Below are 14,586 nucleotides of genomic sequence, written 5' to 3' on the forward strand. Positions count from 1 at the left end.
AGGCCTCAGGAGAAGGATTATTTCAGGTAGCCAATGAAAGTGCATGTGGTTCACTATAAAATGACTGACAATCTCAAGTTTTTTTTCAATCAAAATTTTCTTCAAGGTACAACAAAGAAGGAAACAACGGAGAAACATTAATTATTATTTTAAGGTTATGGAAACATTTTGCATGGTGCACAACGAAAAGCTGATAATAAATCATGATAAGCACTAAGTAAACAGGCCAGGAAAATGGTCTCTTAGTTTGTTTACTTCCATAGAAATCATTATGTTCTGGATAATAAGGCATAAATCAAAGAAACCATGTTTTATACATTTTATTAACTGTTAAATCAATTGATATGCAGTAAATAATAACCATCTGTCAACAGTTGAACATAATGATGAGATTTGGTAATGAAACAAAATGCTAGAAATCATTTAAAAGATGTTTGATATTATTCACATTAAAAACAAAAACAGCCAAACTGAGTGGCATAATCATTCTCACTCATGTTTTTATTACATTAATATTTGCCCATGCTACTGTAGGTGGTTAAATTCAATAAAAATGAACTGAAGTTGCATATTTCTTATTATTTTTACTTTATTCTATTGGTTAATGGTTAATGTTCAACTATGATCATTTCTGGTCTAAAAATTCATTGTGGCTAATGTAAGTATTCTGCGGTATAAATCAAACAATAACTGGAATAATTTTCAGTACATTACTCCCTTTTCAACTGTCACAATAGTATCACAAAGTACAATATGTGGTCAACAACAGGAACCCATTCACGTAACTTTGATAGCTTACAACATGTGATGTTCAATTATTTATAGGTCTAATGCCATGAACCAGAAGTATTATGAAACAGACAAAAGCTAAAAAATACATAGTAAATGCATCATTATATTTTTTTTTGTTGATGAAGAGGTTCATGAAAAAAAAGATAAAATATACCTTATATTTATGCATTACCAATACACTGCTAAGTTGATGCAATTTTATAACTGAAAACACTGATATAATTTTTTTTTTTTTTTTTCTGTTTTACATCATTTTCCCCCCATAATGTGAACTATCACTTTTAAATACCTGCACTTAGAAACTAAAGTCTCTTTGTATACTTTCAACATTGGAATATAGTAATATTTATGTTCAGACATTTAATGCAAGCTATTACTGATGTCAAACTGCCTTCTGTCGCTGGGAAACTCTAACTAGAAAAGAAGTAGGCACTTTTATTTTCAAATATTTGTAACTAAGCACATATACAGCATCAAGAAAAGATTAATGTTTGCACTTGAACGCTTTGGAAAGTTTAACAAAAGTATGTGTCTGGGGAAAAAAATTGTATCAGTCAAACAAAAAGTCATGTTTTGTAACTTAATTTGAATTGGACTGTTCTTGAAAAATTTTATGACACCAGGAAGAAAAGAATGTTAAATATTATATCAACAAATTTGACAAAACATGTTTATTTGCTCTTCTCATCTTTAATATGTAAAGGCTGGTTTCTTGATTGATTTTTTTTTTTCTAAATAGATTTCCCACTTACATACACACTCTCATATAAAGTTTAATTCTTCCACTCACACCTCATGTGGTATTTGCTTCTGTTGCCCCTTAGATCAATTTTTTTATTTTTGTGACAATGCTCACTTGTACTACCTAACACTCATTCTTTTTTCTTTCCTATAAAAGAATATTTGCTAATGAAACAATCTCAAAAGGCAACACTTCAACAGACAAATGATACATATCCCTTACACGACAGTCTGTATAAATAGTTCTTTACACACAGGGGTACACAATTTGTTTTGCCGATAAAAATAGTGATTCATTAGGTCTATTTTTCCTTCCGTTTATTTGGGCGCGATCTGGTCTTCTGCTGTGCCCCCTGGTTGTGGCTCGTGCTTCCACCACCAAAGAGGGATGTCATGATCTCTGAGAGCTCAGGGGTGTCCATCTTAGGCATCTGCATCTGTTCCATCTCCTTGCGGGTCTCAGGGTCATTGAGTCTTGGCAGAATCATCATGAGAGCGAGTGGGAGAACAGTCATCAATACCATGGGGTTCATGAGGAAGTCCGTTATGCGCAGCTGCTCACGTTCGAGGAAGTAGCGATAAGGTCCCAAGGACTTCATTCGAAGAGGATGTGGCATCTATTGCAGATAGTGATTTATAATTAGTGTGATTCAGAATTTGTAAGTATATGTGCAGCTCACTGACTCTAAGCAATATGTATTATAATGTGAAATAGTTAAATAATAGGGGAGAAATCATAAAGCCACATTCATTGGTAATATGTTGCTGTCTACATTAGATTGAGCCATGTTTCAATTTTTAAAAATAAGCATCTTTCCTACTAGTAAAATATTTTTAAAATGTACACCACATACTAAGGGAAGAAATGCAAACATTACTTTAAAGATTATGAAAACATTCAGAGGCATTGTAATAAACTTTACAAAGTCCATGTGACTTTTTGAGGAAACAATCTCCTAAATCTAAAAGATATTATCATCATGGATTCTTACATTTCAGTTAAAATCTAACACAAAAATCAGCATTATATATTTTTTTGTTTCACTGATATCCATAATCAATTCATGAACTTCATTTTATTTTTCTCATATAAAAAAAAAAAAAAATAAGCATATTAAAAAACTGTATTATTAGAATACACTGCTCTTTCAGAAACACAATTAAATATATATCACATGGAACAGAATTGTTGCTCCAGTAACCACAATCTTTTAAACATGAATAAACAACTTCTTTCTTCTAATTCTGAAAAGGCTGATGAACAGTTCTGGTGAAAAAAAAAAAAAAAAATACTGACATGAACTACAAAGTTATAAAACATATAAAACAAAAATAGGAATACACAGCAGTCTCTGGCTCTTACCTGTACAACATTTGATGGCTGGATGTGATTCACAGCCCTAGCTCTTATTTTCCCCTTGGAGTTGATGTCAACACGTAGTGGCTCATAGATGAAGGTGGGATTCATCACCTGGACGACATATGACCCCGATGGAACATTGTTGATCACAAAGGACCCATCCTCCCTGTAACAGCAAAGTGAGCTGTGTATCCTGATAACGATTCTATTATAACTATAGACTGTATTATCTGTCTTTACTCCAGTGTGCATCACTTGCTCAATTATTCTACAAATTCCTGTTAAAAGTATTTTTTTATGTAGAATAATATGTAGCTAGAGCAATCCTGGTCATTCTAAAATACTACTACAAAATTGCTTTACTCAGAAGTGTAGATAGTATAAAACAACCTAAATCATAAAAACATTTTCTCAACAGTCTCAAATGGAAAACCATGAACCAAGATGGAGTGAGCTGAAATTGACTAATTATAGGTGTTTGCACTTATGGACCATTTACAGATGTCTAAAGGCCCCGGCAATAAATAAATACACTGAAGTAGGATATATAGAAACATGTTGAAAAAACAACAATGCACACGCATGCACCCACATACACACATGCACACACGCATGCACGCACGCACGCACGCACGCACACACACACATGCGCATGCACACATACACACACGCGCATGCATACATACACACACGCACATGCACACACACACACACACACACACACACGTCCACGCACGCAAGCACGCCCCCCTAGGTAATCCTATAGTGTATCCCAACTAATAAACCATCCTAACCTTAACCTTGTGGGATTTATACACCATGATCTATATACTGCCTAGCAAGGGGGCTATGCCCCCTGGACCCTAGTGGTATTGTATTCACCTAACCAGGGGGCTTGGAGATAGATACTAATGTCAATTTGTTCTGTATATCCACTATATGGCACTAAAATTGAATCTAAATCCATGCAACACACTTAAAATGAAACATTTATCACCACGTTTCTAAACTAATGGCGTCTGATGGCCTGTCAAATCTCCCAAACACATCGGCCCTTATCCCCCTATGCTTTGGATAATTTTAAGTTCTTGAGATTTTTAGAAAGCTATTATTCTGGAAAAACAACTTAGTATGACAAAGCTGACGACAAAATTTACTATTTTTTCCTACTTCTGTGCAAGAAGATCTTTAAACTAAAATGCTTCATTGAATTATAGAATAAACATAGTCTCTACCAAACAAATACAAAGTGCACCTCCATGTTACCCATGTGAAGCAGTAAGAAATTCAAAGTAATATCTCATTATTGCATCATCACCATGTCACAAGACTGAAAGGTCCTTGAAATCTCTGTGAATATCTCCTCCTTAATATACAAATTACTTACAAATCCACCTACAGTAAAGAATTCCCTTCTTAAAAACTTACCTCAAAAAGCCAAAATGCCCACTATTAGTAAAGACTTTGGTGGAAGCGAACCATTCGGCGGCGCTCACCAAGGAGGTCTCGGGCCTCACAACTCGCCCTTCTATTTTATATCTCTCAGCTCCTACGCCTATTTCTTCTTCCACCTCGCCCACCACGCCTCCCGCCGCCACGCCCACTATCATCCATAGCGATAAGAGAGCGTTCCGAGTCATCTTTGGAGTCGAAACAGGGGAAATTGGGAGAGCAACTGTTCACCGTGACATTGGTTTGTTGACATTCGTGTCGCCGATCGTCTGCTGTCAACGTCTACAAGCACACCGGGTATGAAAAAGAAAAAATATTCATGTATGTTAATTCCTGCTAGCAGAAAGGATTTAGTTATTTATGGTATGTAGGATTTAAGTAATTATTATGATATGTTCTCTGTTTACTGGTGAATTTAAAGGAAAACAAAAGTGTCGTCTGCTGCCAACGTAAATAAAAAACTATGGTTCAGGTGTAAAAAAAAAAATTCTTATATCGAGTTTATAACCACGTGAAAAATTAATATTATACTAAATACAAAGAATATATAATAATTTGAACAATTTGTTGTTCATCCGAAAGGTAATTGACCCAAAAGCAATGTCGTCTGCTATCAACGCCTTCCGTCTAGTAATAAAAGAGTGAACAAACCTTTACAGTAACCCTTATTTCTATTGTTGAAATGTATAATGATAATATGCCTCTAGAAAATAGAATTGGACTCTACTTGTATATACTTATATTTACAGAGATAAATACTTGATATCTAATCCTAGTGAACATGTCCCATATAGAAACAAGGATATGAATTATTCCATACGTCCTCTTAATAAAAAATGTTTTAATTGATTATCCTAGCACACACTGTTAACCACATGATAATACATTTAATAGCTGAAATATATAAATAAGGAATGATGGACACTGCATATGCAGATAAATATCCATAAACAAACTACTCCTGAAAAAGATGCAGGAGGTGGTCGTTGGACGTGTTTCACGTCTCCGAGTCTCGTCAAAGAAAAAAGACAATTTTACACACCTGAGGTATATTTCTTCGTGTTTTCACTTTACTTTCAAGCAGTTAAGGTCCCAAGCTATTGACTAGAGAGATGACACGTGGGGATCATTTCCCTTTATTGGTATATTTTCGTTATTTGAAAATGGGGATTTCTGCTCTCCGTCCCTTTTTATTTTTATCCGACCGAGATCGCAAAACTAATTAAGTTGGTTTTAGGAATTTATACAAAAAGATTATATAGGCAAACTAAAGTATGGTTCTACATAGATTTAAGGTGGAAATTCCGATTGTCATACACTTAAAATTCGTCGTAATTTTTGACCTGTGATTGAGGGAGACTTTTTTCCACTTTTTTGTTTTCCTTTAACTGATCTGTAAAACTATGATTTCACTGAAAGTAAAAAAAAAAAGAGAGAAATTGTATTTAACGCCTTTATGAGAAAGTGGAGAAGTGGAGAGGTTTTAGGCTGAACATTATTTTTTCTTAGTTTAAATAAAAAAAAAAGGCATGGTATTAATATGCACACTTTATTAAAACCTGAAGAAATCCCTCCAAAGACTGGGAGGACATCTTGAGTTTATTGGAGAAACATAATAAGATGCATAGGAACAATATGTAGGGATTGACACCAGATACCATGATACTCAATGTTAGTATGTTAAAAAGGTTAATCTTTACAGTATGGATACACTGTGCTAGGGCAAATTGATGATGGTCTTGTTGAGGACAAAACGTTGTAGATGTTGGTACAAGAAATAATCTACAGACACGAACAGTAACATCACAGATTGATGTAAAATATTGCAGAAAGTACAGACTAAGTTCACTCAGTATTCCTGAGTTTCAGATCTGTCTTGTGCATACTGAGGTGAAGACAATATTCCCCAATTTGTGTTTAGGGGCAATCCTCCTCTCAGGCAGTACCCAGTTATGGCAGTTTAGATTGTTAAATCAAGTTTTTACGTGGAGTTGGGGACTTAGTCTCTGGCAAGTGCATTTGTACTGTAAAAACTGTCCTGATGTTTTTCAATCACAGATTGGGTTTGAATGTGACACAATAGTATATCTGATACTATTAGGCATCTTTTCTACAACCCCAGGACTGCAGAGCTATCCCCTGCCATTTAGCTATACCTCCTACCCTACTGTCCCTTCTCTTGTGTGTCAGGGTGGCTTCTCATAACACCCACTCTATCATTATTTTATTTTTTTCTATGCATATATCTATATATATATATATATATATATATATAATGTATATATTTACATATAAGTACTTGTTCCTTGATATATTAGTCATAATGAATGTCTGCATATCCAATTTTCACACCCCTGTACAAGAGATAACTATATCAGTTTTGATGCTGTATTGTTCCATAACCATTTGGCATACCAGCATACATATACTGCTTAATAAAGTTAAGCTCTTCAGTCATGAAAACCCTAATCTCCTAGGTAAAAGGTGAAATGTGGAGTTATTAGCAATTTGGGGGAGAGGGAAGGTAGGCTGAGGAAAAACAGTCAGTAAGCAGGGAGGTTGACATTTAGTAACTTGACAGAATATACTCAGTGCAAGTTTGTTTGTTTTTGCCAGAGTTAATTACAGATTTACACAGGTGATTCTCTTTCTAAATGTAGTATATATTCTAAATACTGTTTCTAGTATTAACTTAATGAATAAAGGTTTATGTTATTATTTATAAAAAAAAAGAATATATATATATATATATATATATATATATATATATATATATATATATATTTATATTTATTCTCCAGAGAGTGAACTGGACATTCTGATATTTTACTGTGGAAGAGGTGGATAGAAGAAAAAGTTGCCTGGTAAGATTTTATATATACCTTTCCAGGTTCTCTCAGTGGCACCAAGCTTGGAGTTGGTTTGTTGTCAACGTCCTTGAATCAGCCTATCAAGCTATGTGGTTTGAATCCAGAAAAAATACACATGACCTACATTCAAACAAGCCAAAGATGGAGCCTAGAATTGTGTATAAGAAATGACTACACGTAGAGAGACCCTGTAGAGAGCCACGCAGACAGGCAGACTAGCAGACTGGCAGGTCTCAGATGTGATGCCCTCTCAGATGTTATCAGAAATGGGGCCTAATGCTTTTTCAGTTCCTCAAAAAACTATTTTGACTGAGGTTGATGTGAGCAAACACAGTGGTAGGGTAAGACTAAAACCTCTAGAGTTTTGGAATTTTGAAAGGGTGGAAGTGACTAGAATAGATGATGGAAAGCTACAAGTAATACATTACAAGCAGGACCATCCTTTACCAAAGCAAAGAAAGAGAAGAACAAGAGCAAGTGTTCAGTCTCGGCAAACTTGTGTCAGAAGGAAACCAACAGAAAGGTCCATAACTCTCCCAACATGTAATTACTCTCCACACAAAAGACATCAGACCTTGGATGGAAAAGAGACATTAACAGAGGAAGACTTAGTTCTCAAAGAGGAAAATGCCAGTACTTCATTGGTACCAAAAATCAGTACAAATCTTTGCAATAAACTCTCAGCTATGGCAATTGAAGATATAGAGAAACAGACCAAAGCTTTACTTCCATTCTTGAGGAGAGTGATAGAAGGCCAGGAATCCAATGAAAGACACAACATTTTTTTGCAGGGCGGGAGAGAGCTGCGGGAAATGACGAGTGAACTTATCTACAATCCTTACTCTGAAGATCAAATACTGTACATAATTGATTTTTTAGCTGAACAGTTCTCCACCTATATCCAAAGACTCTACGGAAAAAGCAGTGTCAATAAGTACATCTGGAAAGTATTGGCCCCAACATTGCTTATCAGAATTGTAATGGAAAAAGAAGACCTTACTTGCTTAGAGGCAGAACAAATGTTGATTAAAACTTCTCTCAGGTGCACTTAACAATTTTTCTATTGGCACTGTGTGAGTGTTATATTAGTGATACTTGATTAGAAAATATATATCTAAACCAACTACAAATATTATTTTATTTCCAGGAAGCTATGTGGTTTCTTTCAGTATTTAGTGTTTCTTAGTTGGTGTACTAAACTGATTTATTTAGAATTATAATCATAAGAAATTCGGTTTTATTTTTATGGGAAGAGAGTAATCCTTACATGTTTTCATATCGTTCTGCTGAATTGCAAATACAATATGTTTATGAGCAAGATTCTAAGATGATGTTTATGGAATATACAAACTAGATATAAACAACAGATTTTATATTAATAGTAAAGTTTAGGCTTAAAGATTTGACATTGTTTATCTTTGAAGATATTGTTATGTTATATAATTAAGTCTATTTGATCTTATTTTACACATGAGAGTATATACTTTGACATTCCTGAGTTATAATGAATATGGTGATATTAATGGGTGTATGAATACTGGTGAAAGTACTTATATACTAGTCCTGGGTTCCTCAAAGTATAGGTTTTAAACAAAGAGTCTGTGTGATATGCATCTCATAATAGAAAATACAAATTGAATGTTGTAAAGCTGATTTCTGAATAATGGATATCAAATATAAGTATCTATGCAGTGGTCAAAAAACAAAATGTTTTCAAGTCACTAGTGACTGTTGTCAAATAATGTTCATTTGTGTTCTGAAGGTAATACAAGATACCAAATTAAGTTGTGCTAAAAGGAAGATCTGTGTATCAGGCAATATACCCGTGTATGGATGTAGTGTAGATATTTTGTATTATCATTGCCATATAAAGTTTTTGATTTCACTTAATAAAACCTATTGATGTGACTGCTATTTTGGCTGTACCTGAACATGAGGTGATAGAATTGGTGATGTAAATGTTATAGAGAATAATGGAATGAAAAGTTCAGGGAAAACACTATATTACTCATAATGAAAGGATTTATACAATTTTTATCTTTAATTTTTGCAATATTGGACTAAAAATGGAATCTCTGTTTATCATCCTGCCTCCCTTGCTCCCTTTATCCCTCTTTTCCTCTTCTTCTCTTTCCTTCATCCCCTTTTAGCCTCTGACCTCTCTCTCTTTCTTCCCCCTTTTAGCCTTTATTCTCTCTTTCCTTCAGCACTCATCACTTTCCCTCTCTCTCTCTCTCTCCTCCCTCTCTGCCTCCCTTTGCATTCCCCTCCCCCTCCCACTCCCATTCCTCTTCCTTCTCCGTATCCTCTTCCTCCTTCTTCTCCTTCTTCTTCCTCCTCCTCCTCTTCTTCTTCCTCCTCTTCATCATCTTTCTCCTATTCTTCTTCTTCTTCTTTTTCTTCCTTTTCTTCTCCTCCTCCTCCTCCTCCTCCTCCTCCTCCTCCTCCTCCTCCTCCTCCTCCTTCTCCTCCTCCTGCTCCTCCCTCTCCTCCTCCCTCTCCTCCTCCCTCTTTTCTTCCTCCTCCCTCTTTTCCTCTTCCTCCCTCTTTTTCTCCTCCTCCTCCTCTTCCTCCTCTTCCTCCTCTTCCTCCTCTTCCTCCTCTTCCTCCTCTTCCTCCTCTTCCTCCTCTTCCTCCTCTTCCTCCTCTTCCTCCTCCTCCTCCTCCTCCTCCTCCTCCTCCTCCTCCTCCTCCTCCTCCTCCTCCTTCTTCTCTTTCTCCTCTTTCTCCTCTTTCTCCTCTTTCTCCATTTCCTTCTCCCTCTCCCTCTCCCTTTTCCTCTTCTTCGTCCTCTCTCTCTCTCTCTCTCTCTCTCTCTCTCTCTCTCTCTCTCTCTCTCTCTCTCTCTCTCTCTCTCTCTCTCTCTCTCTCTCTCTCTCTCTCTGTCTGTCTGTCTGTATCTGTCTGTCTGTCCTGTCTGTCTATGTCTGTCTGTCTGTCTGTCTGTCTGTCTGTCTGTCTGTCTGTCTGTCTGTCTCTCTCTCTCTCTCTCTCTCTCTCTCTCTCTCTCTCTCTCTCTCTCTCTCTCTCTCTCTCTCTCTCTCTCTCTCTCTCTCTCTCTCTGTCTGTCTGTCTGTATCTGTCTGTCTGTCCTGTCTGTCTATGTCTGTCTGTCTGTCTGTCTGTCTGTCTGTCTGTCTGTCTGTCTGTCTGTCTCTCTCTCTCTCTCTCTCTCTCTCTCTCTCTCTCTCTCTCTCTCTCTCTCTCTCTCTCTCTCTCTCTCTCTCTCTCTCTCTCTCTGTCTCTCTGTCTCTCTGTCTCTGTCTCTGTCTCTGTCTCTGTCTCTGTCTCTCTCTCTGTCTCTCTCTCTCTCTCTCTCTCTCTCTCTCTCTCTCTCTCTCTCTCTCTCTCTCTATCTATCTATCTATCTATCTATCTATCTCTCTCTCTCTCTCTCTCTCTCTCTCTCTCTCTCTCTCTCTCTCTCTCTCTCTCTCTCTCTCTCTCTCTCTCTCTCTCTCTCTCTCTCTCTCTCTCTCTCTCTCTCTCCCCCCCCCCCCCCATCCAAGTTAACCTGTGACTTCTTGGTGACAGAGTTCTGCAAAAAGTTTCCCTTTTAAGACAAAAGTATTAGTATCTCAAAATTAGAAGACTATCAGAACTTTGAAACAAGAATATTTTTCTCTCATATTAGTTTTTATTAATGCTTCACTCAGCAAAAATGAAAGACAAAATTCCAACTGAATCTTACAGGAAAATTACTATACTTTCAAATAAAGGTTTAAAGTAAAATAAAGTGCTTCTTTGATTATACTACCACATACATACTACCACAGGAAAAGAAAACAGATTTGGTAAAGACACCAAATGCAACCCAAATATAGTAAAAAATATATGAAGAGAAAGAAAGTACACAGGTAATTTATTGAACAAAGAATAATGAAACTTTTCATTATTTTTAAGAATGATAAAACATGATGTTTAAGACTAATAAACCTGTTCATTATATACTTTTCTACTTGTCTTTCATTCAGCATTTTATCTGCATGTCAAATTTCTCATTTTGCTTTATAGGATGTGGCTGTGTTTGGTGATGCTGGGGCTGTTAGCAGGGCTGCCAGATCCCTGCAGAGGAATGGAGGCACTGTCATCTCAACTGTGGATACTGGAGTTGAAGGAAGGCCACAATAGAAGTATGACTAGTGATAACATTTTCTTGAAAAATTTGTGGTACCCATCACAAGTGATACTTTTTTTTTTTTTTAAATTACTCTTTGTACCTTGTGCTCTCTCTCTCTCTCTCTTCCTCTCTCTCTCTATCTCTCTCTCTCTCTCTCTCTCTCTCTCTCTCTCTCTCTCTCTCTCTCTCTCTCTCTCTCTCTCTCTCTCTCTCTCTCTCTCTCTCTCTCTCTCTTTCTTTTACTGTGGTTGAAGTGTCTTAGGATCTGCCTTAGTGATACCATTTTGTATAGAGAAGAACAGTCTCTGGATCATTAAATGTCCCATGCCTCTGACTGATGATCTGCAGAAATTTCATTACATTTTGATGAAATACCTTTCAGGTATGTCCTGCAATAGGAAGGCAGTTACCCCGTTTGTGACTCCAAATGAGAACACAGTATATTTTGCAAGTTTGTCAGTCCTTGTCAAGGGAAAGGCATTCAGGCCTGCGTATTGATTGATTCTCAATTCACATATGATTCTTGTGTTGGTGGATCCTCTACCAATAGCACTTGGGCTTCCTGTACTGATATATTCTTATGACATGCTTTATGAGAGTCAGCTGAATTTCTTTGCCAAATATCTTGTTTTCACAACTTGATACAATTTGGTAAAAGGGATGGCTCAACCTTTGCTGCTGTCAGTGCACAATGATGATTAGTACTATTTGCTGTTAATTCAGACAAATATCAGCCTTATTTCAAATTTACTCTAATGTCGGCACTGGAAATCCTGGCAAATACTTGCATTAGGTCAGAGCATAGGTCCTGCAATATGCCAAGTCATTTCGGTCAGCAACAACCTATTCTTGGCAACTATTGTTAATTTTTTTTCTGAACCATAGGAATGTCCTTATTGGATGGGTGAACATGTAGTTGCTGATATGACTATTAGTGCTGTTTGAATTCAAGAATGCACTTCAACTTTTACCATTACAGTCTCAAAGGTTGTGCTTTGAGTGAGGTTAATCAAAATCATCCAAAAAATTAAAAAGAAAATCCAAGGAGATATAAATTTCTAGAAACTTTTATCATCTCTGCTCCTCCCAGATGTCACTTACCGACCGAGCTTATTAAATATGCCAGACCTCCCAAGCTGGCTACATTACTCTCCTGCTTATCGCTCTGGGTTTGTTTATGGAGTGCCACCTGAGGGCATATCTCAGTTCCAAGTGAGTGGTGCTTGTTCTGAAAGATTGTTTACGTGAAAAATTTGCCTGTTTTTATTCATGTTATTTTTATTTGATTTAATTAATTGATTGATTTGATTGATTGATTTTTTTTATTATTATTATTTTTTTTTTTTGCTGTTTGTGAGCATGCAATACAAGAATATTACTTGCTGACCAAGATTCTAAGACAAACTTGCTGGATGGTAGAGGTTTTAGTACGTTATATTGTTTACTGAATATTGTTATTATTATTATTATTATTATTATTATTATTATTATTATTATATATTATTTTCTTTACTCGTCTATGTGAACTCCGCATGTTTACCACTACATATAACTGGTTCCTATATTAGAAATTTGTCACTGGTGGAATGTGCTTATGGTTGTAAAAGTCTTCTTTGTCTTCTAATTTGTTTTTGTTGTGCATTTATTTATTGAAGTTATAATTGATAAGAAGTCTATGTTGGAATGATGTATATTAGATATTTTTCTTAGTTTTGTTTAACCAAGTGTACTCTAATCACTAAACAACTGATTCTCACAATTTTTATAGTAGTGGCTTGCTTAATAATTACTTAATTAATCTATAAAGGATGATGAATGGATATTGTCTTGATTTGGTTACCTATGGCAGAGGACAGAAAAGTTGTTTTTCTGTTATATTTTTCAGTTTGTTTATTACATTTTAGCAAGTCTCCCATATTTTTCCATCCTTTGGGCACACAATGTATAGCATTGTTGTACTTAAGTCTGTGTGGTGCACCTGTTCATATTTCTATTTTGGTATTTGAATTTTGTCTTTTTTTCCCCCATCCTGTATAAATGTGAAGCTCTGAATTTACTCATCCTTTAGGGGTTAAACCATAGTGTTACAAAGTTCCTTGTTGCTTGAATTTATGTCTGTCGACTTTTTATATTGAGTTTATTATAGTTATAGTTAATCCAATGGTGTTACTGCTTAACTGATTTGTACTGGGTGATGGCTTATCACATCATGGCAAAAATTTACTAATGCATTTTGAGGTCTTATGATATCATGAGCTAGGATGACACCTCAGTAGCCTAGATATGAGGAGGATAATATCCCAGGTACGGAGCAGGACATGCTAATGCAGCCTGACCTCAACAGACTTTTTTTTCCCCCCTACCTTTTGTGAATGGCTGAAATAAACATCATATCTTTTCAGCACAAGTGAACATTTATCTTATATTTGTACACTTAGAAAGTAGCATATCCTCCAAAAATGCATGTATGTAAATGTAAAAATCATTCAGTTTCATAAGAAGTAATATTTGTTAAATAGCATTTGCAGAAGGCTTACCAGATGAATCATTTACTTGCTTTCAAGAAGACATGCATTACAAAGTTACTTGTTATTACTACTTGTTGCTTTTATGTTTGCCCAGTATTATATGGTTGTTTTGTAGTTTTTGCTTCCTTTGTTCTTTCAGGAAAATAAAAATGAGCAGAAACAGAGTAAGCAATCAGTATGCCATCTGCATATAATAGAAGACATTTGAAAAATCTTGTAGTGTTTATTGGATATTGATAATGTAGTATAAAGAAATTTATGATAACTCATGTTATGATATACATTTCCAGCTGGAGGTGGTACAAAGAGACAAGAGCACATATAACACATCTCACAGGGTGTACAATGTAGACGTTTTGGAACAGCCACGTATGATCTGCACTTCTTTTCCATTTTGTGAAATTATTGATGAATATGATACTTATTTGCAAGCAGAGGAGAAAAGGGGTAAAATTATCCCATTTTTTCACTGGGATTTTTCATCAGGTAAGCCCTATGAGGTACGCTTCAAAATCACAAATTTGAATGTAGAGGAAATGCTGGTGCACAAAGGCTGGGAGAAACTGATGTCAGTGCTGACAGAAGACCTCTGGGAGGAGAGTGCTGCTGACCTTAATGTAACATACCTAGCCTCGGCTACCCAAAAGGGTGATCGGTTGCCTGCCAGACCAGACGAGCGAGAAGGGTAAGATCAGTATTATCAGAATGGATGAGTGTTCTTAT

General features: G+C 35.9%; 2 protein-coding genes across 2 annotated transcripts in view; one reads left to right on the forward strand and one right to left on the reverse strand.

Moving 5' to 3' along the window:
• Window positions 1-307: 307 nt before the first annotated feature.
• Window positions 308-4,619, reverse strand: LOC125040595 (ER membrane protein complex subunit 7 homolog). The gene is made up of 3 exons (XM_047635219.1): window positions 4,322-4,619; window positions 2,897-3,059; window positions 308-2,150 (listed from the first exon to the last, which is right to left on the reverse strand). Exons 1-3 carry the CDS (start codon window positions 4,531-4,533, stop codon window positions 1,836-1,838), a joined length of 690 nt encoding a protein of 229 aa, XP_047491175.1. The 5' UTR covers window positions 4,534-4,619; the 3' UTR covers window positions 308-1,835.
• A 696-nt stretch (window positions 4,620-5,315) lies between these two features.
• The window catches only part of LOC125040671 (alpha-sarcoglycan-like), a 16,631-nt gene continuing 7,360 nt past the window's right edge, over window positions 5,316-14,586 (forward strand). Inside the window, exons 1-5 of the mRNA XM_047635349.1 lie at window positions 5,316-5,392; window positions 11,230-11,348; window positions 12,426-12,547; window positions 14,154-14,232; window positions 14,350-14,548. Of these exons, the coding sequence (XP_047491305.1) occupies window positions 5,316-5,392; window positions 11,230-11,348; window positions 12,426-12,547; window positions 14,154-14,232; window positions 14,350-14,548 (596 nt within the window). The remainder of the gene's footprint in view (window positions 5,393-11,229; window positions 11,349-12,425; window positions 12,548-14,153; window positions 14,233-14,349; window positions 14,549-14,586) is intronic.

Source organism: Penaeus chinensis, chromosome 29 (genome assembly GCF_019202785.1).
Source record: "Penaeus chinensis breed Huanghai No. 1 chromosome 29, ASM1920278v2, whole genome shotgun sequence".
NCBI lineage: Eukaryota > Metazoa > Arthropoda > Malacostraca > Decapoda > Penaeidae > Penaeus > Penaeus chinensis.

Excerpts from the sequence above, each read along its gene's own strand:
- LOC125040595 (XM_047635219.1), bottom strand. The coding sequence starts at position 4,533 with ATGACTCGGAACGCTCTCTTATCGCTATGGATGATAGTGGGCGTGGCG. Across the intron at positions 3,060-4,321 it reads GGGCATTTTGGCTTTTTGAG|GGAGGATGGGTCCTTTGTGA; the intron begins GTAAGTTTTTAA and ends TTGCTGTTACAG. Across the intron at positions 2,151-2,896 it reads AGCCATCAAATGTTGTACAG|ATGCCACATCCTCTTCGAAT; the intron begins GTAAGAGCCAGA and ends TATCTGCAATAG.